Raw genomic sequence first — 27,184 nt, forward strand, 5'->3', positions numbered from 1 at the left:
TCGTCGCCCACCTAGTAGAGGGCGCTCGCGAGACGCGGAACCGATCGCCGGACGATCCCGTAACCGTCCTCAGTTCGATTAACCCACTCGTCGGTAACCTTGACTCGGACGACAAAAATCCTGTGACTGACCAAAGTATTCCGTTTTTACAGACGTTTCGCCGCATCTGATATTCAAGAACGGGACGACGCCTACTCTGTGGCCTCAAGATGTGCCATTCCCAGCTGATGAAAACAAAGAGGAGGTCCAATCGACTTATGGTGATGCAGAAGGCCAAAACGGCGACCAGCGCGGCTCCTGCTTCTCTCCGGGCGACACGGCGCAGTATCCAGCATACTTCAAGGATACAAAAGGACTTAACCACACAGTGTTCGGATCAGGACTGTCATTACAATACTTGAAAGGAGGCAAGCTCCCTGATGTCCTCGGCGGCCGCGCGATGCCCTTGTATGTCCGCTGCCCAATTTGCCAGAAAGAGTTCAAACAAAAATCAACGCTCCTACAACACGGGTGCATTCATATAGAATCTCGACCATATCCTTGCCCAGAATGCGGCAAGCGTTTCCGACAGCAGTCTCACTTAACACAACACTTGCGCATCCACACCAATGAGAAACCTTACGGATGCGTGTACTGCCCAAGATTCTTCCGGCAAAGAACCATCTTAAATCAACATCTTCGCATTCACACAGGCGAGAAACCCTATAAGTGCACACAATGCGGAAAAGATTTCAGGCAGAAAGCGATATTAGATCAGCACACGAGGACGCATCAAGGGGACCGGCCGTTTTGCTGTCCCATGTCGAATTGCCGACGGAGATTCGCGACCGAACCTGAAGTGAAGAAGCATATTGACAATCATATGAATCCGCACGCGGCAAAAGCGAGACGAGCGGACGCCGCAAAGACACCGCGCCCGCTACCACCAGCGTCAGCTGTTGTCAAACCTGAGCTTTACTTCCCGCAATGCTACGCGCCGTTCCAGCAGTTCCCCACGACCGGGGCTACAGAGTTCAAGCCGGCAGTGGGCCCGGGCCCGGTGCCGTGCCTGCCGGCCCAGTGACCCGCGCCGCCGCCGCGATGGCACCCCGGGCCGTCGCACGCGCCGCCACACCACGACTTGTACATCACCGACCGCCTCTACAACTAAACCATTATATATCCAATTGCTAAACAAAATCAGCAATTGATGTCCTAAAATCGTTGTAGAATTAGGCCTTACACCAGTATACGACTCGCATTGCGAGCTATTTCTCATATGGATCGCTGTAAACACGCTTCGATCTGTAAATACCGACATGTTTATACTCTGAAAGTCTGTCAGTGTACAGTTCCAGTTTGTCATCATAGTGTTACCGTCGAGACGAGAGCATACAGTTTTGCCCCGTAATGTTAAGTTACCACGTAAGAGTTAGGTTTCTCGATGATTCTTCTTGATACGGTCGAAATTTTCACTGAAATCTAAGCAGATCGAACCAGAAATTAGAATTAAAAACTCTACGTTGAAATCTAATTAATAAGAAATTGATCTTTTACCAATTAACAATATTTCGCGATGAATGTCTACAGCACGTCAATGTGCCTGTTTGTAATAAATATACATATTTTGTAGATATATTAAGTTAATTTTATTTAAGAGTGGGATAAAATCTGGCAGGAGTAGTTGAAATTCAAGATGCTCAATCTTTAAAGTAATGGTAATTTAAGAATTTATGTGTAACTTTAGGTCCAAAATTTAAAAGTTCTCGGAGAGAATTACACCAGTATATGAATGAATGTAAAACCAAAAACGTAGGTTACCTTTTGCCATCTATACATTTATTTTGTTTGTTACTTGCTGACAGCCGGACAGATAGCCGGAGTATCTCAGGACACTAGTGCCAAATAGTGTAGTGATTTTCAAATTTTTTCTACCAGTTTCTATTATAGTTGGCCTAGTTTAGGTTGTTACCAGTTTTTTCGACGATGTGACAATTGAGATGCATTTAATAAGAAAGGGTCAGACTGAGAAAGGACTGTGATAGAGTAGGTTAAGTGTATTCGCTCACTTAGCGTTAAAGTTGGAGTGTTGTGTGCCGCTCGCGAGATTGGAATCCTATTGGATCCGAGTGAATGTCTAAAAAAATATTATTATTAATTTTCGCTTCCTTCATGCGTATATACTTGAAATTGCCAAACGTTAAATTTTATGTTCCTAAAGTATCTGAAATTGCATTTATTTCGCCATGGACTGTGATCCGGTGGCCTTCTCTTCTCGACTGATTTGATGTAGATAAGAACGAGACTAGAGTAGCAGTACTCGAAACGTGTGTGATGTCGCAAAGTGCTTTGACGTAGTTTGATCCAGGGACGGAATATGCCAGAATATTATTTATAATTTAGCTTAGACTCTCGAATTACAAAGCAATTCGACCATTCATCGCGAAATAACTTAGGCATTAGGGAGAATAAAGATATATATGATTTTTTAGCGTTGTTGAAATATTCTGACAGATGAGCGTCCTCGATTTTTGGCGTCCAAGTATAAATACTGATTTAGACATTAGAATCTTTCATAATAAACCTTATAATCACACACAGCTGTGTATTGAAGAGGACAGAGACACATATATGAGATATATGGTCTCTGAGAAATTTGATTCAGTCAGTGCAGACTTTAAACTGCAGTCAGGATATTTCATCAGGCTCTTCAACATTTTTATCATATCTGTTTGTATCTATAGACGACATATATAGCTTATTTTACGATATTATTATTGTGATGGTTTCGTTTTCCTACCGCATAATAAGAACTGTTACGTATTACTAATAGATGTAATATTAATTGCATTTGTGGAAGTCACATTACACGTACCATTAATTTATCACTTTTTAAAGTGAATAACGCAATATTATGTTTATAAGTATGTTGATTTCTGACAAATTACAGCCCATTGGACAGAGTTATGGAAATTTTTCGCGGGATTTTTAGCACCAATATGTGTTGAGACAAATTTCAGTAAGGTTAAACTTCTAGATTGTTCTCTAATAATATTGGTTTTACGAATCTCAATCTACCGGTGCGTGAAGAATTTTTTGTTTCCTTGTTATTTTTCCTATCAAACTTTTGGGAGGTTTACAAACGAAAACACCATTCGAGGAATATTAGATGTTATCTTCTGTGACTACAATTCTCCACAAAATGTGACGTGAGATCCTCCAAGGTGACGCGCGCCGCCCCCGGTTCCGCAACCATAAATAATAGTAATGATAATAAAATATTTACGTTTCTAAACATTGTCTCTAATGCATACTCAAAAATGAGGGATGACTATAAAGTTCTCTCTTGTGAAACACATCGCTATTGCGCTTGATGGTCAGCAAGCTTACGAGAACGTGACAGCTATACTTGTTGGTCACAAAAAAAAGGTATTTTCATGTCAAGTCATTGCCCGTTTTTCAATCTGCCTTAGAAACAGACTACACTTCATTTTCCACAACACTATGACAGCCTTATAATAATAGTTCATAAGTATTTTTGTACAGTTGTACGTTAAATAGTAAAACAATCGGGTGCGGCGCGGCGCGTCTTAGTACAAAGTTTGAATACAACTCAATACAGTGCCATAGCCGTTAAATAACCTCAGATTTATACTTATTAGATTTTATACCGATACAAATGGATTTAATTTTTAAATATAACAAAGGTGATTAAGTATACAGAGATTACAGATGATATTTTATACATTTATTACAAACAATATTATTAAAGGTAAATGTGAAATAGTCTTAATTATTGGCACCTACTGCAACGTGCTAAGTACATAAGTATATGGAAACAGGTTTATGTAAGTTACACAAGGGGAAAACTGAGGTATATATTGACTTCAATTTTCTACAGACAGATGGACAAGTCATCGCCATGCTTTTTGTCTTTTAATCTTATGGCATCTTTATGTTGATAGACATAATGGTAGGTAGATCTATTGATTAGCGTAATTAAACCAGCGCTTACAGATTTTATTTCGGCGCCATTTGCATTTCTTAGCGCTTTTACATAGACCCCCACCACTACGATCTACATGATCTGCTTCAGTACTACGATTGAATGTTTCATGTGTTTGTCAGAAGATAGTAACTATATATGAAAATTATTGGCAACGATTAAATTTGTCGTTTTCTTCCTCACAATTTAGGCTGCATCAAGCTATCAGACAACAATCCAAGAAATCCTGATTCTATTTTTACTCTACCCTAAGCCCTATGCTGAGGATTTTAAAACTATCCCTTGGGTTAATTATATTAGCACTTCTCCTATCTTTGATCTTGGTTCCCTCACACCTCAAATCCCATACACAATACAAAATCATCTAGATAATGAACTAGATTCCTTTTCAAGGCGTCAGCTTCATTATACAGGAATCATTTACAGAATCACAAATGTAAAAATTTCTTCAATTCCTTTGAATAAATTCAGTCTGTTTTGAACAGCTTTGATACTTGGATATACTCCTTCCTTACCGTTATCCATTTCATATGGGAGCAGCGAATTTGCTTTCAGTAAATCATCTATAATGCGTCTTTAGACATCTCTATTTAGTTTGTCTGTTGTTATAGTTTTTTTTAATTAAAATGGCGCCTTACACCTTTCTTGGTCTTCTTTCAATCGATTTCACGTTATTGTAAATACATATCATTACAAATTTCTCAGGCAGTGTTACAAATACTGAAAAAGCTTTCATAATCCAATAAAATTCCAATAAGGTGTGTGTTAAAAGTCTTAAAAATCAGTGTTTATAATGTCGGGAATTAAGATTAACCAATGTAGAAACATACCTGGGTTTCCAATTGATTTGCTGACGTAAATAATTGATTGTCATCGACTAAAAGCGATATGAATTCTCCCTGGCTGTTTAATTCATACTTATTGCTCACTTTTGTTAAGTTTTGCTCAAATATGTGTGTATGTATACCTACTTAGTTACAATATTAGTTATACTTAGTACGAGATTTGTAAAATATTTTTTGAGAGCACGGTTTGCTTTTCTTTAAAACTATTTTTGTTAAGTAAAACCAGTTTTACTTCTTGAAATCTTTAGTGATAAACGGGAATCTACCATTGGAATTAACATCGTAATCGTGCCGTCCAAGCCGAAATTTCGTCAATCCCGAGTAGCCTCAGCGAAGATTTTTTTTTTTACCTATAATTCTTGCCAGTAATAAACAATATTTTAACATGTTCCTAGCTTAAGCTACTTAAATACTTAATGCGTATACGATTGTTTTGTCTCCCATTATGATAAATCTGATATATCCCTTAGAATAGGATCTTAATTTTTACGATTTTTGCGCAAAATGGACTTAGAATGTCAGTAATTAAGAAGCATATTGTCAGTTAATTTTCTAAACTATTTGTTGACTTTTTACCATTTCCGTGTATTGTCGAATAGGTTATTGTTCTAAAAAATACAAAATTCAATGTTAACATCTTTTCTGCTTCTATGTATCCGTGTGCTACTTATGTTAAAGGTAATATACTTAATTTGTATATTTTAAGTTGTTAACGATATAAAAGGAGAGAATAAGATTGCATTGTGGAAATATACTTTGCTTAAAAAGATAATTATATCAAATCATGTCAATTGTATTTAATACAATTCTCCAGCAATGATAGTTAAACTGAAATATTGCTTGGCAAGATATTAATCTTAGTGTAGTCAGTTTGGTAATAAAGAACGTTCATATTTCCTTTTGAATAAAATAATGCATTTACTTATGATCTCAGCAGTTCAAACATAAACGGCAAATTCTTGAATTTGGAACGTCAGACGTGATTGGTAATAGAATACTTTGATGTGATTGGTTGTTCGATCACATCACTTTCTTATTGGTCAAACCGTAACTTTGAGTAGTATAACAAGTCATCAAAAGACTGATTTGAACGCAGTTCCGAATTTGTGGACAGGTTTTCTTGATTGGCGATGACTAAATTGTATTAGAACATGATGTTGGGTTTAATTTTTAGTGCATACATATCTACATAATTACGAATCTATAAATATAGCAAAGAGTTGGCTCGTGTTGTCAGCCAGTCACAATCTTAAACTTTACAGAGCGATAGAAGAAAATTTCAATACGTATCGATTAATCATTAGAATTGGATTGTATTCCGGACTTGATTTCTTATCGCACTGTAAAAAGTTACAATCTACTTGATGTGTGGTTTTATCCACGTTAACATTGGTGAGTTTAGAATAACGTTTAGTTCATAGAACGTTGGCTACGAATTATTAGACGTCTTCCATTTTAGTCTACCCTCGTAGTTTAGTGTTATGACGTTTATAATTTGTGTCTTTATTTAGTTTTCCGGTAATATCACGTTTAGGCACCTTATATTCTAGATAATAAAAATAATAAAAAACAATATACTTCTTGGGCTACTGTTTAGTCAATAAGAGTACAGATTTTTTTGTTATGAGTGCTAGTGCATAAGGTGCCTTAGCCTTATAATTTGTACAGTTCATGCAATTTTATATTATAAAAAAATATTGTCTTATTGCCGTTCGCGGCGCCAGTGCAATACACATTGAAATTTGGAATATAATTATCAAAATATAATCTTTAATTTATTATTAAAAAGTTTATTTTAACTACATAATTGTTAATGTGTAACATGAAATAATTGGTAGCCAACTAAAAAGGCCTATGTTTTATTTTTAATTAGGCACCTAATACATTGTATATTCTATACACTGCCACTCGCCAACCGCTGTCGGATTCCTTTTTTTTTTTAACAATAGATACTTGTTAAATACAGTTCCACAATAAAATAAGTGTTGTTGAATTTTTTATAAAAGATGAACATATTAGACTAATGATCTTGTAGTCTGGATTCTTTTTTGCAGATTTTATTATGTGCAAAGTTTTTCGTCAATAGAGAAGGTACGGCGCTCGACTAGCTTATTTTTGCTATACTTATTTGAAGCAATAAGTGAAACATTTTAATTATATACCAGATAGTACAATAGTTATACAGATTATACAAATATATACAAATACAATAGATTATACAAAGCCGTGATATATTATACAATTTTTTTAGTAAGAAGCAGACGGGCGTCGTTCCTGGCACGATTGATTTCATTACATGGGTGCTGTTATATGATTACTTCTACATATTTATTGTAATATACAACAATAGACTGGTAATTTTACAATGTTGTTAGGTTTCTACAGAGTTATTCCTGGGGCTGTCGTGAATTCAATGTTTATGACATTTCTTTCTTTCTTTTCTTTTTTTTAAAATATTATTGTAAATAATCCAATTTATACAAATTACGATTATTTACAATTTGTTTTTGAAATCTTATTTAATTAACAAGTGAAGTATTAAATATTACGTATTTCTTATATTTTAAACGTACCTAATTAAAAAAATATATCAAATTCTAACCAGCCCCAGTCCGCATGTTACAATAGAGTATATTTTCGTACAGACCAGAGACACCGAAATAAGACTATATAAAATTCATTTTAGGCAATCCCAGAATACAAGATCGAACTTTTTACACACAACAGATCTTACTTGTTTTTTTTACCACAGTATTTTCATTGTTTTTACGATAAAAAAAAAACAGTTGGTTGCGAAATGGTCACAGACATCCAGGCGATAAATTAAAACGTTGGCATTTTAATATTAAAAAAAAAAAAGTGTAAATATATTTTCTAGTTCTTCCAAAATGAATAATATCAGTATTAAATACAAAATTCGACTTTGTTTAGGTCAAAAGTGTATGTGTGATCTACGTATAGAAATTTTTGCTTAGACCGTCTTGGTGTAATTTTAAAAATATTTTTATTATTATTTAATTATATTATTTTGCCTTTAGATTATATTTTACTCGATTTGTAATTGATCTTGCCTAGACTCGCATTTATGTTAGTTATGTACTTTACGTTTAAAGTTGAAACCATCGTGTTTATGTATATTATTATTGCATTAAGGGTTTTGTTTGTTTTTTTTCTTTTTCATTAATAGAATTGAAATGTTGTAAAAAGTAAGCTCGTTGTATTATTATCAAATAAACACTTTTTAGTCCAACTGAAGCAATACAATGCGGTTTTATTTATTACCCTGAACGCCTTTATTTTACTGAAAACGTAATTTAATTTCAAAAATATTTCGATAATCTAAATTTGAAAAAAAAAAAGGATAAATTCTGTTTCCCACAATTTGAACTAGTAAACAGGTTTTTATGACTGGCCAAAACGATACAAATAAATACAAAACAAAATCATCTGAAAAATGATTTATTAATAACAATTGACTGATCACTTACTTCCATTTTTCTTTAACAACTTCCTAACACTATTTTCATTTTTATAAATACACAAATCCATAAAAGTTAGACTGAGCAGCAAACAGTGTCCCAGCATATCTTTTTGTAGATCCTTTTGAGATCGGAACATATTTTTGAGGTTATCTGACATATATACGTGAGAGTTGTTTTCACATTTATTGTTTATATCTTGTAGTAACATTTCCACCGTTTGGTCGGTTGATACCTTTTCATTGCCGACTAGAGTTCCGTATAGTCTAAAAAATAAATATACATAGCATAAATTCTACACTTTAAACGATCAATATGTATGTTTTTGACAAATGTAGGTATGTGTTTCTCTTTAAGGCGCACTAGCGCCACCAAACACTTTATTACCAATTTCTTGCATTTCTTAACGCTATAATAAATTCCACACAGAAAAATAAAATGTTTAAGGACAAATAACAAAGAAAGAAAAAAATATTAAAACAATAAAGAATTGCAGAAATAAACTCACCTATAGGGTAATGTCGGCCTTAAAAAGTATACTTTTTGCTTCAATTCATTCTTAAATATACTTGTTTGAGTTGTCTCATCTTCATCGTCTCTGAAATAAATTAATTAGGTTTAATTTTATAGTCCTCAGAGTCGGCACTACAATAAGTAAAGTGTAGAACTAATCTATGTACCTGCGTATCTGAGAACATTGATAAGAAACTTCAATAAGAATCAGTGTTTAGAAAGAAGCAACGTTGCTCTCTACAACAATGGCCGATCGGACGATAATTATTCGTATATATTAGCAGCTAAAAAAATATACAAGATCAAAACAAATTGAGAAACTCCTCCTTTTTTTTAAGTCGTTTGATAAATAAATTACGAAGGTTACGGAAAACCACTCCATTGATAGTGCCGAAGAAAGTCGTTTTGTGTGTTTCATTACACATAACCACCACGACCCTCAGACACGAGGAATATGTATATGAAGTAGAAGATAATAAACAACAATAATTCTTATGGATAATTACAGTGTGTCTGTCAGTAAATTGCCATTAACAATACTTATTCGGCTAAACGTTGGAGCCATAAAATTAAATGACTTACAGTACAATATTGCTCCTAGCATTGATGAGGGCTACGATCATCGACACCATTTGAGCTTTCTGCAGGTTCACAGTTAAGAGTTTAGGGTTGTTGGGGTCACTACCCGCCGCCCTCAGGGTTGTCGCCTCCGCTTGCATCACGTAGATGTCAGCTAACGGCAATTGCTGGAGTATCGTCCAAGACTGGAGTCGTTTAAACAAATATGCGATTTAGAATTGAAATAGAAGAAGGTATAACAATTTTTCGACTTTTACTTTTCACTTCTTTTTCATTTATCTTTCTTGAGACAATTAAATGTCATGTATAAAATAGGAAATTAAATATATACTTAACAATTTATAGTCCTACTGTGACTCACAATATTTAAAATATCTGTAATCTGCATCTTCTTCCCATCCGGATAATTTATGGTATTGTACTTCCAATCAACAACTTCATAGCCATTTTTGCAAATGAGACACCAACAGATTGAATTTACTGACACGTACACTGTGAGAACTGACTCGCATTTCTGAAAAAAAAAATTGAAAGTAAAACTTTAGCAATAACTAAATATTTTTGGGGGTGGTGTTTCAGCAAAAATCATGAAATATCACAAGGGATATGGGATGTGTAGTATATATTGTTAATTTTATTTTTCGTCAAACATGCAATTTCCAAAATGAAACACGTGATTGACCATCTGCACTGTCTTGTTTCTAAGCTTTCTTCTTTTTAACCACACTATGTATTTTGATGAAGGATTTCTCTGTTATTGACACAATATATTAAAAATATGTACTTTTATATATTATTAGAAAGAAAAAAAAAACATTGTAAGAAACAATAATGGTAAGCCGATCTGGCATGATCGGGACCAACACTGTTCAAATGAGTTTCTTTCAGCATTTCTTCTGAGCAGTGGTCGTTCCGAAATACTAGTAGTTTGTAGCTTGTGCGAAGTAACTATAAATATTGACGAGAAAAAGTGCCTGTGAAGGTCTAATTTCTGAATAAATGATTTGAATTTGAATTTGACAAATGTTTATACATACAAAATAGGCCTGGTTTTGCGAGTATATAATATAATAGTATATAGACTGACTCATTTATTATACTTTGAAAATTTAGGCTTACCTGTCGCACAATTTCACTCAACGTTGGATGAAGAAACTGCCCTTTTATCTTGCTAGTGATCTCATTAGGTTCCTGTGGACCCACCAAGATGCTGTCAAAGAGTTTCTTTGCCGTTCTTTCTGAGAAGCCTTCCACTACTTCCATGTCACATAAACTTTTGAGAATGCCATTGCTGCTCTTCCATTGTGTTATTTTTTTTAGTCTCGCCTTTGTTAACTCATAACTGTGGTGTAAAACATACCTATGCTTCTTATAGTTGTATTCATAGAATGAAACATATTAATGGAAAGTTTTGCCTTTACCATTCACACAGTAGCTGATAATTTCCTTTGGTGTCAATTTAATTTATGAGCCACTGTGTGAATGGTCACAATTGACTTTGGTGCAGGTTACCACAGAATGTTTTCCTTCACCAGAAGCAAGTGATGGTCGATGAGGACTACACGAGTCAGATTTGTACACAAACTCATGTGACATGAATAGGAATTGAACCTGGGACCTGGGGCAAGCTATCATGATATTTTTTTTATAATAGATTCCAAGAAAGGTATCCAACAAAAATGATGTAATTATTATTGATTATAAGAAGATTTCTCACCGTGACAATTCTACTGCATCAGAATCATTTATAACCTTCAAAATCTTCTCCTTTTCAGCATCTGTATACTTGCTTTCTAATTTCTGATTGTACATACACTTCGAAAATGTCACTAGACGATGTTTTCTGTTCTGGAAATCAATATTTAGCACGCTCAATCATGGTCAATAAGTAATAATCCACAACAACAAGATAAATAACTTTGAACTGACCAATAGGTTTAGTAACACTGAAGATCTGTTAAACATATTAAATTGAATGTTAAAGTGAAACACAGTAGCAAATTAATTAAACTATTGAAACTATATACACTGGGTTTGTTATAATTTTAATTTAATATTCAAACAAGCAAGTCTCGTTGTTGAGGTTAGAGTTTTGTTTGTTTACATTTTTAACATGCATGAAATGACATTTGACAATAACATTGACATATTATTTTTACTAGAATCTTGGTTCTAGAAAATCATACAGCCAATGTATATATACAAAAAAAGGTGAAAGATAGTTTAACTATGTACTATTCTTAATTTCACAGATTTATGAACAGTCCCTACTAATGTCTCAATGATCAAGATTGGTTGTAAGTACAGCAGTAGCACCCGTGAGTAGCACAGTAGTATTAGTAACTATTCTGAATTGGAATATCACACGCATATATGTGTCTACGAGTGCTTTTTTTAGGATTCCGTACCCAAAAGGTAAAAAGGGGCCTTATCACTAAGACACCGCTGCTCGTCTGTCTGTCTCCAGACTGTATCTAATGATCATGAACCGTGATTGACAGGTACCATATTACACATACATTTTCATTTCACAGATGGTGTACATATTTATGTTGCCGCCATAATAACAAAAATAAAACATAATAAATTGCCGTTTTTAGATAATGTAATGGTACGGGTTCCGTTCATCCCTTCTTTTTCTCGTGGTAAAATGGTTTGCTTGTAAACTACGAAATGTTCCTACGTTATCTGTCTGAATTCAGCGAGATAGTGGGTTGCCGAAACGGAAATTGATCTCGATCAATTTTTGTGGTTGCCGATTGCCCGATTGCCCGATATGCGAGTTTTTATTTACCGCAATGAAAACCAGCAATGTACGCCGAATCCGCTACAGTTTCACTTACTGTTTAGTGATAGTGTATAGCCAGCGCTATAGTAAAAGTTTATCGTCAAAGCATGGTAGTGATTCAAGTGGTTGTATGTTGTTTGTAGTGCTGAACCGCGCTCATTAAAAAGATGTGATACGACCTTGAGTTGTTAGTAGTTCCCACAAAAATGCAAAGATGGCGCTAGGCTATAATCAGCAGAAAAATCTGCTGTTTTGATGGGAAATGAAGGGTGGAAGGAAAGATACACTGATCATGAATGAATAAAAAACTTATATTAATGTACTTTAACCTTGGAATGAATAAAAATGTACATACTAAAACACAGATTTATATAATTATAAAATGAATCCGAAATAACTTGCCAAAATTATTACTAGCTTTGCTGATTATCTAACCAATGACATGTAACTTTCAATTTGACGGAGATATAATAGGCAGGTACTTGTGTAAATCGAAAATAGAATACAGTTTATCCTTAAAAACTGGCTGTTTCATAGTAAAAACTTAAAATCACAAATGTTCTAAAAATAAACCAATAAATAGACATCAATAATGACACTTTTGACATTAGTGACATTTCAAATACCTAGGTACCTAATCAAGTAAAAACCATGGATTTAATAAGTACTCGGAGTACCTACTAATTCCATGGTAAAAACGTTGTACATTTGCTGATCAAAGAAAGGATTCTGCTTGTGATCTTCTACCAAGCAGATATTCCTTGATAAAAAGACAACTGAAGCGAAAGTACATAACTGAGACTTAGATAGGCATATTTTGGGGCAAAGATTTTCCGAGTTTTCTACGTAGCTCCATCTCGCTCTAACTCGCGCGACTCAATACGAGAAAATGGCGGCCGTCGCCTTCTGTGAAGTAATCGGCACAGCTGCGGTCATTCACTCCCGCTCTCCTCGTGGTGGAAGTGCGTTTGCGTTAAAGTTGTCATCTACAACTTCTGGATTATTGGATCCACCTGCAGTCTGACATGCTTAAAGATTGGTAAGTGTGTTTCTGTACTAATGTCTTATTTCATTTGCAGCTTTTAGGTACTTTAACGAGTAGGAGAGCAGACAAAAGAGATTTGTTTTTTTCCAGCTCTTCCAGGTCGTTATTGACACGGTCGTTTTCTAGACCATTTAAGACGTCTTTTGAATTTCGGCGCTATTATTTGTTTATGTTTTGAAATTGTATGACGGACTCAACGAACTAAGTAGGTATCTAGTTGGATAGGTACCCAATATATACCACATATGTATTTATATACCTATTGTATACCTCTAAATACGTAACTAAGCTTCTAATGTAACTATTAATGTAAGAATACCTACATTATTTTTTATTTTAGACATTGTTAGCTTTACCTTTTTAGTTCTAGATAGAATTCTTGCTCTTTTATAAATAAAATTATATACTTACTTTACGTGAATCTGAAGACGTGATACCGGCATTGCGGTAGGAACCAATAATATTTTTTTTTGCTTAAACGTCTAAAACTGGAATTGTCTAATCTGTGCCTAAACAAAAAAATAAACGTATTTACAAAATTAATTTTAGAACCAAAAACCAATCCGCAGAAGCTAGAAAGTCAGAACTTAGCAGTAGGGAACAGCATAATCATAGCTATTCATAATCCCCTATCCGATCCGATAGGGAAATACTCACGTGCGTTGTTGCCGTTCTGGGCACTAGTCTCACTCTGACTCGTAAGTATCTCACTTGGCTTTGCGTTCGATCAAAAGGTGAATTAGTAACTTGCTATGCTTTTCTTCACTTTTAGAATGTGAAGGTGTGATGAAACTACCACCTTGAATTGTTCAGCCCACAAACCCATGTTTATCAATATCAATTTAAGTACCTAGGTACTCATTTATCAGACACTTGGCTTAAGTACGTTTTGTCAAGTATTCATGGATCGTACATAATAGGACATGTTCATCTTTCTTAATCAGTTACCATTTCTCTTATCTTTCATTGCACACTACCTTACGGAGCGGGTTATACAAATTAGGCAGAACGTTTTATCACAAGCTCTAGTTCTGTATCCATGTCAGATCTCTGAAGACTTTAGGTACCTTACACTGTTTATCATAACAAAATATTCCGCTATACCTATAGCACCTATAATTCGAATAATTTACGATGGCGGGTTATATGATTCGTACCTATTATCATCACCTTCTACCTGTTACTGGTCGCGGGGTTGAGCTGGATGATTACGATCGGTTACCTATTTTACTATTGAAATTCGAAAATTCTCTTGTTGTCTCTGAAAGTATCTTTTGCCTATGGTAATTGTTGTTGAAAAATAAATATTGACATACGGAACCCTAAAATAACGCTGCAATATGTAGACATCCAACGGTGCGATGCTGTTGAGGTTATGGGGACCATTGTATCGGACGTGAGCCGGCTACCATTTTTACTAAGTTTTTTTTTTCTTTTTCAGCACTAGGTTTGTTTTATTATATTGGTTTTTTTTTGTCAGAAATAACATGACATATTAGATAAAACTTAAATTAATCTAAAAAATAAAATAAAAAACTGTGTACTTGTACCGTATTAGCATTTACCCAGAAATATTTCCGTCATCTCAAAACTAGCTGTTTATAGGTACATCTCCCTACATTTCCCGTTGACGTTTTCATTTGACGTTTTAAAGTGTGTAGTGTCAATCTGTGCTTCATAGGAATTATATCAATTTTCTACTGGATTAATTCTACATATTTTACTCCTTCCGTCCTTGCTTCTCATTTATATCTGGAATCCCCACTACATTCTGTTAACGGAACCACAATTCGTTTTTAGAGCGGCAATGTTTACATATTGTGTAGCAACCATTGCTTTCTCCCTAGTTGTTTGTTCACTACGGGTAGAGTTAAAGCTGTAATGTATGTTTCGCTATCGATAGCGACACGCGCACTGTGATCAGACAGTAGTAGTTTCGTTTTTATAGGGAGTGACTGAATCTTGACTCTTGACAGACAACTGGTTTAAAATGAGTTTTGTTTTTGATTTATTTTGAGGGTGTTTAGTTTTTGAAAAAAAAAAAAAAATTGTCATACATCATTAATATATTTCGTTAGCTTCCAACTAAAAGTCTAAAATTATAGGTATTGTTAGTGTTTCCCCAAAATTAATAAATACATTAGATAAATGCAATCCTTCTTCTACTTCTTTAGGCGTCCTTGTTTAATTTAGCTCTTATTTGCTAAAGTCGTTCTAAAAGCAGTAGGTATTTAAATACATAGTTACCTAACTAATATAAGTAAATATAATTCATTTTTCGCCTATCTAATTGATAATAACTAAGTTATCTTAGTAGGTTAGATACAGAAATGTTCTTTTCAGACTAGAAAAGTTATGAAATATTAAAAAACAATTAGTAATATGAGTTAAAAAAAGGTAAAAGCTATCTATTTTTGCGATGACGTAAGTTGACGTATACGAATTGTGACCATTCGGAATGTATCGGCTGACTTCGGCTGTCCTCGGTTCTGGCTAACAGAAGCACCGAGTCGACACCCACCCGACTCGCGCGTTGAGGCGTTTCACGTAAGAACGGCAACGCTGTATAGCATAACCCATCCAGAATTTAGAATGTTAGTATTGACCTGGGGCGACTATATTTTTTGTAAAGTTTACCATGTCAGTGTTTGTAAAGATGATCATGTCATCAATATAAGTAATCTAACAAATATCTTCTCGAAATCTAAATGGAAACATCAAATTTTTTATTATGTACATTACTCTACGTAGGTACCTACCTAATGTCGTAAACGGGTGGTGTTTACTGGGTGGTACCCAGGCTACCCAACAACAAAAATTTTAACGTCTTGCCAATATTCATTATCATCGGAGTAATCATGGAATAATCTATTTTCTACCTAGTGTAGTACCTAAGTATTATTTTACAAACATCATGCAACATCTACCGAATAACAAACGTCGACTTTAAACCTGTGATAAAATTAATATCTTCAACTCCTCTCAAACCAAACAGAAGTAGAATGCAAGAGAACGAAAACAATCTACCGCGTGACCTCGCTCCAATGTACTTCGAATCGAATATATGTTTGTAAAGAGCAATGTACGCGCAGAGCTATCGTGACGACGCGCGCCAAAGGAAATTCGTTTTCTCTGTCGCACGCGCGTACCAATTTCGTTTTGTCCCACTTGCTCGCGGCTTGATTTTATTTTATCGAGACTATACTGCGGACTCTGTGTACGCGTAGTCTGTTCATTCTGGCTACGAAGTGTGTCGCCATGTTCGTCCGCCATTTTCTTCTCTCTCGTTCTGCTGTGAGTCAGTACTGCCAACGCCGTGACGCAGGACACTCGCTTCGCGCTGTTGAATCTTCTTGGTAGCTCTTCTTACTTCTGGATTCTCTTGCTCAGTCGTGTTAGGTACGTATCATCGGACACACGTCTTTAATATTATTTTGTTATTATATTATAATTAGGTTGTGCTTTCGCCAATTATTATTTGATTGTTTTTTATTAGTATTTATCTTCTTTTTTTTTTCATTTTATCATGTCGTTAGGTACCTATCTAGTAATATGTATTGATAGGTACATACCTATATTAATGTGTTGATTTTTTTTACATTTCCGTTACCCGCGTCTTCGCCCGTGTGAATTTTTTTCTTGTTATTTTCGTATTTATGGCTGCATCGTAATTTACGTCAAGATGATTATTTTATGTTAATATATGTTGTTAATGTTGATAATGTTTATGTCCAAACTATGGAATATCATTTTTTGCGTAAACTATTAACATGGACAGACAGGTACCTACCTAATTTGTTAATGTTTTGATCATGAATTCAGGCGTTAGAATTTTCATCAGAACAGAATAAGTTCACGTATATTTTTCATTTATTTATCTCTTTAATCTGAACGTCTTTCCGGTCGTTTCCGCAGCCATAGAGCGTCGGCGCCCAGGGTTCGTTCTTCTACTTTTTCTCCTCCACTTATTCGGTACACATCCTAAGTTGTCAGACTATTGGCATGGCATCCAAGTCTTGACGCCATTTTCAATTTATTTATATTTACCATTAAACGATTTGTGTTTGCGACGATACCTACCTATTTATAACTTTCATAATGAATTTCTCAATTTGATTGTTTCATTATCTGCGGTAATTATATTATAATAATATAATGATGATGTAAGGATTTGTTTTGGTATAGGTATCATATTTTCATATCTACGGAACCATTCCCATACTCGGCGATCAGTCTATTAAGTACAACGTCATCATCACGATCATGTCAGAATAACTTACGGAAAATCAACGGACCAAACGCTAGCAAATGATTTGCCAAGTTTCTGGTTTACTCCGTTCGATAGCCTTTTGTCCGGTTGTTCTACGTTCCACCTTCACCTCATTCGCTTGTTGACGGCGGCGTTAACTCCGTCTATCCATCTCACTCGCGCGCATGCCAACTGCCGAGTTCCACGCGCGACTATAAACGTCACGTGTTTCGCCTCGTATCTTGGGGAATTTATTCCGGTGAACAGTATTTCGCGCAACAGACCGGCAGCCATTTTGTGATGGCTCGTGCTCATGTTTATCACGTTGATGGTGTTGAGTAGATTTTACTTCGTGTTTTTTTATCATTTTGATTGAATATTTTGAGCATGATACTTTTACAGGTAATTTTACTAGATGATCTTTTTGTATAAAAAGAACTTAATTGATGCCTATTACTTGTCTTATTTTGACTATAAAGTAGGGTTAGGGCGATTTGATAAATAATGTTTTTTAACCAATAATAATGATAAATAATCTTTATTTACCAGAAACAAGTAGGTATCTAAAATGACGTTTCGTAAACTAAAAAAAAAAGTAATATCTACTCGAGTTTTTGAAACAGGTAGGTAGTTACTAACCTAGGTACCTGCCTACCAAATTATCGTAGAAGTAGGTACCCATGTTTGGAGTCTTTATTAATCTAAGTGTTTAGAACATTTAGAACTGTTCAACCGGATTGGCAATTTCCTTCTTCTACAAAAGTACCTATTCGTCTATGATTTTCCTGATTTTCTTACTTTTTCAATGTAAAAAAAATCGTAAAAAAAATCTAGGTCAAATCTAATAAGTAGGTAGGTAGCATGTATCTAGTTCATTAATGGTGGCTAGAAAATAATGAAAATCAAGCAGTATTTTTGTGTGGGTAAGTAGGTAGGTACATTTAGGAAGAAAAGTTGTATTATTTATTTACTTTTGCCTATAGTGATATCATTGAATTTGGGTTAATTTCATAAGTTCCTTGGTCTTTTATGGTCGGTTTGGTTTATTCCGCGGGATAAAAAGTACCATGTGTTAGGTTATTTTCTACCCGTGTAGCAAACTTCATAACAATCGGTCCAGTAGATTATGCATGAAGATGTTACAAACAAAGAAACTTACTTTGGGATAACGGTTCAGCTTAAAGATCTTTGTTTTATCGAATGGCATTCGGTTTCCCTTTTGTCTGTGTGGTTTAACAGATTGTTACGAATTAAAAATGATTCTCTTTGTTCTCATTATTTATTTGTTAAGTACCTGATTGACGTTATGAAAATAGTTTTGGTAAAATTAAACAACTCACAAAAAACAAACACAACACAAACAAGTCTTTGAAAATTTCGTTATTTATTTTCAAAAACCATACAACATGCTACGTGTCAACTACCTATCTTATGGTGGTGGAAACAACTGACAAAATGCTCAAAGAGAAAGAACAAAATAGAATGCTAATTTTACGGAGTCTGGTGTCACACGTCCGACTCACACTTGACCGGTTTGATTTGAAAAAGAGATAATATTTCGCGGCACACATTACTGGAGTACGTTAAGGGCAAATAAGTATTTATAAATGTTGTGAATAGAGATAGGAGTCGACGTAGAAATGAGTCTGGTATAATCGGTAACAAAAGTCATTTGGACTGATTTTTTTTCATGAAAATGTCACCGTAACTACATATAACTGTTCAAAATGTTTATTGAATATTCATGTAACTTATTAGATCTTCTTTATTGAATGTTTCTTTCAATTAAGATTTTTATTCAATTTCAAAAATACATTTATTAATATCACAAAAGAAAGTCTTTTATTAGTTTTATTAAGTATTATTGAGTATTCTTATTAAGTTCTGTTAGTAAAGCAAAGCATGCTCTTTCATTCAGTGTCAAATTATATGTTACTGATTGTTCTATTACTTCCAGTTTCTTATTTAAAAATGTCCTATATACTATCTGATATAAAGGTCCTCCAAAGCCAGGTATAGCTCTTGATAAGTCCTGTCAAAACAATATATAATCGAAGACGTCATTTTTATTTAGACAATAACACCAAACCCTGATATGAAACACGAAGATCTAATCGCGGTTTCTATGCAAGCAGATCTATAAAAATCATTGATTCATTCAGGCATCTAAGTTTTAAAGATAATCAATAATTTGATAAATACCTATACTTCTTTTAGCACTTGTTTGTTAAATTGACTACCATACAAGTTGAGTCTAGCAGTACCGATTAATGTCACTCTCAATAAGCTAATGAAACAGCCTGTGGTCTCGCTCTTTCGTAGCGATAAAGCAATTTATAGGAGCAAAATGGTCACTAATACAGAATACATTCTGATTGCGCCTAAAAATCTTATGAACTTGTATTGTTTGTCTATTATTTGAGCATATTTCCCGTTGCTCCTCAGCCATACAGCGTTGAAGTTCAGAGAATGGGTTCCTCCTTATTCCTGTTGCATTTATTGATCCAGTTTCAATCTCTAAACCTATGTTATCGTCTTATTCTTCTAAAGGCTTCTAATTTGTATTAGTCAAGTAGTCTTTTTCAGGATACTTTGATATTATTAGTTTATTTATAGCAATGTTTACCAACGAACGTTCCTACAGATCAAGTAATGAAAGGAGAAGCTGTATCACAAACGTTCATCGGGTTTCGAGCCATTTTACAATATAGTTTTCTGTGATGATGATAAAAATGAGATGGTTTGTCAAGTAATTGTTTATTTCGTTCTCAATGACCTTCTTACTTCGCTCGCTCGGTCAATAAGGTCACGTGCAAAAAGCAGGTCAGGCGCGAGCAGGTTGAGCGCCATCTATATGGGATTTTCTCATAGTTGTTGATTGATATTTGTCAGTTGAACTAATTTTACGTCATCACCTGATGACATAATTCAAGCCAAAACAGCGAAAATGTATCGATCATATTGATTGTGAGACGGTATACTTTTCGAACAATTTGTACAGAGAAAGATAGACCTATTTGATACTTCTATACATATTTTATACCTATGAATCAGCTTTAGTATAAGAAATGTGAAGATTATCGTGGAGCGTATTGGCAGAAACATTATCGTAAAATGTCATCGCAAAAAAAATTGGAAAACAGGATTGATGTTTTCTAGTGTTGAATTGAAACTTTGGTTCATTTTATTTTTATCTTATATCGATGATATCCCTGTTTGATAACTAGTTATGAGACAATGTATGGAATTTCCTTTTTTGTTGCTAGTTATAAAAAACAGTTATAAAAAAGGACCAAAGGCTATAATTGGTCCCATTGAGTACTCACGATGGACTATTCTCATGATAGTGGAGCTTTCCAAGTGTTTTTTCTGGTCTTTCCTGTAAAACCATCGAATTTTAACTTATTTACAGGGTTTTCTGTTGGTTTTCTAATTACTAGCTACTGTCTAGTCAACCACTTTCAGTATACTTATCAAAATAAGAAGTAGACTTTTTTAATTGCTAAGGCTATAATTATATCGAAATATTTTGTGATAAACCTTCTACTAATTAACTGTCAATTTTTTTACACGTTTTTTTGTAATACAAATTCTGATTATGATTGATGAATAAAGATCTATAATTTTGATCATCAAACAGATGATAATTATGAATATAATGTTTCATTTTTATCATAAAATCTGTATTTTCATCATGATTTTAAATTTGATAGGATATTATTTCGTCGAAGCAATCAAAAATATTCTAGATTAGGCTGTGCGTTTTATTCGTAAAATAGTAATGGCGTTTTCCGGTAGATGGCGCCAGTTGGAAATTTATATCAGTCAGTAGGTACTAGCTTCACTCCAGGATATACAGAGTAAATAGCCGTTAGCAGCTTAGGTACTATATAATCCAGATTCGACTCTATCCATGTTCCAAATTTTATCTAAATCCGTTCAGCAGTTGATGCTTGATTGAATGAAAAATATATAAATTCAAATTTTTACAACATGCCTAGTAGTTATAAAACTAGATAATACTCAGCGCAATATCCGATTACTTACTAGAAAAAAATATAATATGCATTTTTTTTATTATTCAGGTTGCAGCAAATGCGTAGTAAAATGTCAGTTTCTGTCATTTATATGATGTTAAGCTTGCAAGTAGTTTTTTTATCTAGCAACTTAAAGGAAATATTCAATAATTAATAACCATAGATTTAGAAGAGCCACGCGCGCGGGTCCTTTATATCCTATGTATATTATCTGTGTTTTGTGAAATTTCAACATCAATTTGTCAATTTGAATTGACATTGTTGGCAGTTGGCCAATTTTGTTTCAATTCCATTCCATTCAAATCTTTGCTAAACCAATAATTTAGCTGAATTTAGAATTATAGATAAGAAAATATATATCTGGACTGAGGTTTCACCGGCCCAGCGGCATATAATTATTGATTTGGGACAAATATTTTTTTTTTAACGAAAGATGCAAAAGCATTCTGTTGGACGGCTGGTGTTACGAATAAATTTGAAACTGCTTACGAGTTTTGATTTATTGTTTTGTCATTTTTAAATTTTTTGTTTGTCTCGTTTCAGATTTCCGCCATCTCTGATATGAAACAGGACATGATAAACAATGCAATTAATATTAGACTCTGAAACAACTATAGATATAAAAAGAAAAATGTCAACGTTGAACGATTCTCCACTGGCTGAAAAACTCGATGCTGCTCACGATCTAAAAAGTGGTCTTACCAATGGAAATAAAGAAAATATTCAAAACAATGATAATACTATGTCACCTGACGAAAAAGTTTTGGAGAATGACAAAATTGAGGGTGATAATATGACAGAGTCACCAATGTCTGATGATGTCAAGGAAAAAGCTGCAAATATAGATGTTAATGACAATGATGGTGAAAATATTAGTGTTAAAGATACCTTACTAGTTGAAAATATTTTCGAAGAGAATTCCCAAAAAAGCTCTGAAGAGAATTCTTCTGTCATGGAGGTTGCAAGAAATGTAGATAAATCGGATCCTTTGAAAGAAGAAGTCACTAGTTTAAATATAATAGAAGAAGTGAAAATGAGTGACACATTTGAAGGTATAGAAAAAGCGATTACTGAAGAAATTTCTAGTGGAAATGATAACGCTCCCTCGAATGGTCAAGAATGTCAATCTACTAATGAAGAGAAAGATTACAAAACGACAGAAGCCGAAGAAAATGTGGAAGAAGAAGAAGGTCGTAAAGAATTGATAGAAGTCAATGGAGAAGTTGAAGTCTCTGAAAAGGCGGAAAATGCAGAAAAGGTTACAGAAATGTTAGAAAAGATTATAGAAACTGAGGTTAAACTTGATAACAAGATAGACATTTGTAAAATCAAACTGCAAGATGATAAATTTGTCGACGAAGTCAATGGAAAAGTACACGATGATTTAGAAATTACAACCGATGAAAAGTGTGAAAAGCTTGAAGAAGTAAATAAGGATAGTGTTAAATTAACAAGCAATAATAATGTTACATTAGAGGTAAAAGAAGAAACTATGAATGCCAATATTGAGGGTGATGCAGTTAGGAAAACTGACGGTGAAGCACTTGTAGCAAAACCAAATGAACACACAGAAAAAAAATCATTTTGTGATCCACAGATGCCAAACAAACAAATAATTGAAAACTTGCAAAGTCAGAATGTTAGGAAAGATGAATTAAACGTACACTCCAACACAGGTGACATTGAAACAGTGAACTTAGACGACGAGGAAAAGGAAACAGAAAGTACAGAAGTACCTAGTGATATTGTAACTTTAAATGATAAATTAAGTAGAACAAATGATGGTTCTGTTTCCGTTGTTGAAAAAAATGAAAAATCTGTGACTGAAATGGAAACAGTTGATTTAGATGATGAGAAAGACAGTGAAACTGAACCTATGGATGTAGATATAAATTATGAAACTGGTGAAGCAAAGGAAATTCCAGTTTCTGAACCATCTGAAAAAGAAAATACATTAACTATCGATTGTGAAGGTAATCATGAAGGAAACCTGTCTACAAAAGAAAAGACTGAAAATATCGAATTAAAAAATAGTATCACAGCAATGGATGAAGATTCACATCCTATAGAAAGTAGAAGTAGCGATAAATCAGTCGAAGAAACGAGCAAGGAAAAAGCAAGCATTCAGCAGAGTAAAATCACTAATGAATCAAAAAACTTACCATCTGTTTTAAAGTTATCAAATACGTTGGATATTCTCTCCGATGATGAAGACGATGTAAAAGAATATCAAAATACTACTGCTTCTCAAACTCAAAGTAATACTGTACAAAATGATGCCGATAAAAAATGTGTAAGTCTTGACGATGATGATGATATAATGCTCATAGACGAAGATGATACAAATGTTAAAGAGAAGTCATCAAAACCAGAAGTTGCTGAAGGTGATCTAAGAGTTAAAAGCGAAACGTCTGAAGTTGAAGTAAAATCCTCTCAAAGAGTTTCTGAGGAAGGTATGTTACAATTTTCCACTTCTTGTTATTAACTACATACCTTACATAATGATAGATATTTAATTTTAATACATATTTATTTTCTTTTTTAGCTGAAAAAGTCACTGAAAAGGAAAAAGGAGAGGAAGAAAATATAAAAGCATCGCCTGTTGACGAGAAGGAGAAGATAAAGGAGGAGGAGAAAATTACTGAAGTCAAATCTGCCTTGCCCAAATCTCTTGTTCCAAGGGATTTCTTGAAGACGTGCAAGAAAAACATGGCAGAGATGACAAGGGACGACTTGGAAGAATTCTGTATTTTAAAAATTGTAGAGAGTGTTGTAGACCGTAGTAGTTTGAGTGAAATTAAGACTAAATTGAAGAGTATGTCTCAGTCTATCGAAGAATATAAAAAGAAAGCTATGATGCTATCCAAACAAAATCGAGATCTGCAGGTCGTGTTGAAGACTATACAAGAGGAGCAAAAGAATTCGAAGACCGTGACTCCTTTGAAGATTACTCGGTCTGTGGGAATGCAAGTTCTGATGACAGAGAGATCAAACGTCAAGAGAAAAGCACCTGGTCCAGCTTCAAACACTACCAATAACACGACTCCTGTTAAATCTCCACGAAATACTATTACTAATCTGAGAACTGAGGTGAAACTCCCTCCTGCTCCTACGCCTCAACAAATTCCAGTTCCGCGACTCATCCCTGCATCCAACAGTCCAGCAGCTAAAAACAACATACAGCAAGTTGCCACTAACAACACCGGAAAAGCAGCAAGCCCAGTGAATGGACGAATTAATCAACAAAAGGCAGAAAAGAGGACATTGTCCCGTAACCATTCTGTTACTGTAGATTTGACTGATGACGAGCCCCCCGTCAAGGTAAATAGGAATTCAGCTGCCACTCCGGTCCGGGTGGTACCCACGCATATGGTTCCCCAAAATGTGCTGAATTCGACGCCTAGACACTCAATAGGACAGAATAATCCAAGAAAAGTTTATATTCCTATTAGTGGCCCTCAAAACCCTAATGCCAAACCGGGGCAAATTACGTTAAAATCCGTTTCCCCTAATCAAAGTAAGTACTAATGTGAACGAAGGTATTTAGGTACAGTCAAGTGCTATATGTTTAAAAGTAATCAAATTATTTTTTTTCAATTTCAGATATTAGACCAAGAGTTCCTCAGACCCAAATGTCGAGACTGCCTCAAAATCAAATTAGGATGTCAAGAATACATAATAGACATCCCGCTCCCTTGCCAGAGATCAATAAGATATATCCTGGAAACTACTTGAAAGCGTTGCCACCAGCCCCTGATCTCAAGCTTTCCAAAGTGGAAAATGGAATAGTAATCTCATGGAAAATTGAAGGGTATCAAGAAGATAGTTACGAAGAAATTGCGAGCTATCAGCTATACGCTTATCAGGAAACAAATGCACCACCAAACACATCTTTGTGGAAGAAAATTGGTGATGTAAAGGCTTTACCATTGCCCATGGCCTGTACTCTAACACAGTTCATGGCTGGATTTAAGTATTACTTTGCTGTAAGAGCCGTGGATATACGATCTCGGATTGGCCCTTTCAGTTTGCCTGGAAGTATACTTCTACTGAATAAACTATAAGACTGATTAGTTTGTGTTGCTATATTCTGTGGTCGCAATGTCATACATTGTGACAGTGAATTTGAGTGCAAGTGAGAATTATTAAGATTAGTTATTTATTTTATCTAAGTGTACAGCATAAAGTTTTAAGTTTTTTATAATTCCGTTTTCCGGAATAATGCTATTTGTTTCAGTGGTTTCACCGGATCGTTTCTGAATGCGTAACCTTAGCGTTTCATTTTTGTGGTTGGTTTAAAAGTTATAATTTGAATAATCCATTATGTAATTGTAACATCTCAACAGATGTATATAATAATATGTATATTTTTTTTTGTTACACGCTCTCTGGTACAGATCGACACAAAAATGTGTTATAGAAATAATTACTTGCAATCCTAATACTTGCATGTGATGTTATACAAATATTTTTACGTAGGTAGAAAAATTGTAACTGCATTTTGTTCACAAAGTAAGTAAGAATTAATGAAAGTTAAAATATTTACAATCTAATATCACAAATGAAACAGAAATGTCTGATTATATGTAGGCAAATGACATCTGAGAAAAGTAAAACAATGAAAAGCTCCAACAATCAATACATTAAATAGAATATTTCGAATTAAACACAGTTAATGAGCAGTAAAATTTTTTTTTATAATTAATTTTATATTCTTTAATTGTTATTGCTGATTGCAAAAAGTTGTCATACTTTTATTCTTGTTTGATTGTACTTTTCTTAAAATAATTGGTTGGTTCGTAACTATTATCATCATCCTCTGTATTTTTCTGTATTTTTTAAATGGTCATACTTATACCCTTTTTAAATTTTACATAATATTCATGTGAAAATTATAAACGAAAGTGTATAACAAATTGACTCTGTAAAAATATTTTTACAAAAAAGACTTGATACAATTTTGCCCTTGACTGTACTTATGAAAAATTGTGTAGTGTCTTCCACATATTTTCTTGTACCTACTTGTTGATTGAATCTTCACGTTTTAATGTCAATACAGTAACAGTGTGATAGAGAATCCACTAAAATTATTATCTTTTCCAAGTCTCGATACATACTTAAAATAATTAAATTGTAGTCGCGAATTTTACTTTCCTTTTTTATTGTAGTGAATTATAGTCACTATACATCATTCACCATCCTCCCTTTTAACAAATGACATTGTAAAAGTAAGTACTCTTTCGCAAAAATTGTCTTATTTCTCCGTTTCGTGGATACTACTCGTCTGTGGCCTAAGTTCCTGTTGTGGACTTCCGGCAGAGATGATAATTATACCCGTATGCCTAATGAGAATCTATAGTTTTTTCGTAAATTAATTGCGTGCGCGCATACGACAACCGTACGTCGCGGGCAACGTACTGAAGCTTTGAAGCAGATTGAGGAGCGATCTTGGACTATCTACTGAAAATTAGAAAAATTACTACTTATGTATTTAATGGCAACAAGCTATAAAATACGGTGGATAAAAACATGTCATACAAACAAGAACTATTTTTAAATACTTATGGATGTTAGGATACCTAATTTCCTTACTGTAATTTAGGTAGATAAGTAAAACCCATGAGACCGTTTTGATTTTTATGCGTTTGCTTCAAAACAATTAAA

At 34.2% G+C, this 27,184-nt stretch overlaps 3 protein-coding genes across 8 annotated transcripts in view; 2 read left to right on the forward strand and 1 right to left on the reverse strand.

Annotated features, from left to right (window-relative positions):
* jim overlaps positions 1-8,088 on the forward strand; it is a 61,579-nt gene extending 53,491 nt beyond the window's left edge. For both annotated transcript variants that reach the window (XM_053750159.1, XM_053750160.1), the window contains exon 3: positions 153-8,088. In XM_053750159.1, the coding sequence (XP_053606134.1) occupies positions 153-1,063 (911 nt within the window). In that variant the 3' untranslated portion in view covers positions 1,064-8,088. The remainder of the gene's footprint in view (positions 1-152) is intronic.
* A 185-nt stretch (positions 8,089-8,273) lies between these two features.
* Positions 8,274-14,038, reverse strand: LOC128672775 (uncharacterized protein). 4 transcript variants are annotated; one of them, XM_053750163.2, is made up of 8 exons: positions 13,892-14,035; positions 13,646-13,743; positions 11,119-11,249; positions 10,521-10,743; positions 9,763-9,915; positions 9,405-9,586; positions 8,818-8,907; positions 8,274-8,575 (listed from the first exon to the last, which is right to left on the reverse strand). In XM_053750163.2, exons 3-8 carry the CDS (start codon positions 11,211-11,213, stop codon positions 8,311-8,313), a joined length of 1,008 nt encoding a protein of 335 aa, XP_053606138.1. In that variant the 5' UTR covers positions 11,214-11,249; positions 13,646-13,743; positions 13,892-14,035; the 3' UTR covers positions 8,274-8,310. The 4 variants fall into 4 exon arrangements, with proteins under 4 accessions (XP_053606138.1, XP_053606139.1, XP_053606136.1 ...); XM_053750164.2 differs by lacking the exon at positions 13,646-13,743 and having other exon boundaries at positions 13,892-14,038; XM_053750161.2 differs by lacking the exons at positions 13,646-13,743; positions 13,892-14,035 and adding an exon at positions 11,331-11,849.
* wde (windei) lies at positions 12,843-26,669 on the forward strand. 2 transcript variants are annotated; one of them, XM_053750158.2, is made up of 4 exons: positions 12,843-13,228; positions 22,064-23,973; positions 24,066-25,037; positions 25,124-26,669. In XM_053750158.2, the coding sequence occupies exons 2-4, from the start codon at positions 22,104-22,106 to the stop codon at positions 25,582-25,584; spliced, it is 3,303 nt and encodes a 1,100-aa protein (XP_053606133.1). In that variant the 5' UTR covers positions 12,843-13,228; positions 22,064-22,103; the 3' UTR covers positions 25,585-26,669. The 2 variants fall into 2 exon arrangements, with proteins under 2 accessions (XP_053606133.1, XP_053606132.1); XM_053750157.1 differs by lacking the exon at positions 12,843-13,228 and adding an exon at positions 16,473-16,633.
* The last annotated feature ends 515 nt before the right edge of the window (positions 26,670-27,184 follow it).

Source organism: Plodia interpunctella, chromosome 10, assembly GCF_027563975.2.
Source record: "Plodia interpunctella isolate USDA-ARS_2022_Savannah chromosome 10, ilPloInte3.2, whole genome shotgun sequence".
Lineage (NCBI taxonomy): Eukaryota > Metazoa > Arthropoda > Insecta > Lepidoptera > Pyralidae > Plodia > Plodia interpunctella.

What these genes read in the sequence shown, in the direction of transcription:
- wde (XM_053750158.2), top strand. Translation starts at nt 22,104, where the DNA reads ATGCAATTAATATTAGACTCTGAAACAACTATAGATATAAAAAGAAAA. An exon ending in TCAAAGAGTTTCTGAGGAAG is followed by an intron (nt 23,974 to 24,065) that starts GTATGTTACAAT and finishes TTTCTTTTTTAG; the next exon opens with CTGAAAAAGTCACTGAAAAG. An exon ending in ATCCGTTTCCCCTAATCAAA is followed by an intron (nt 25,038 to 25,123) that starts GTAAGTACTAAT and finishes TTTCAATTTCAG; the next exon opens with ATATTAGACCAAGAGTTCCT.
- LOC128672775 (XM_053750161.2), bottom strand. Translation starts at nt 11,366, where the DNA reads ATGTTTAACAGATCTTCAGTGTTACTAAACCTATTG. An exon ending in GATGCAGTAGAATTGTCACG is followed by an intron (nt 10,744 to 11,118) that starts GTGAGAAATCTT and finishes TTTACACCACAG; the next exon opens with TTATGAGTTAACAAAGGCGA. An exon ending in TGAGTGAAATTGTGCGACAG is followed by an intron (nt 9,916 to 10,520) that starts GTAAGCCTAAAT and finishes TTTTTTTTTCAG; the next exon opens with AAATGCGAGTCAGTTCTCAC.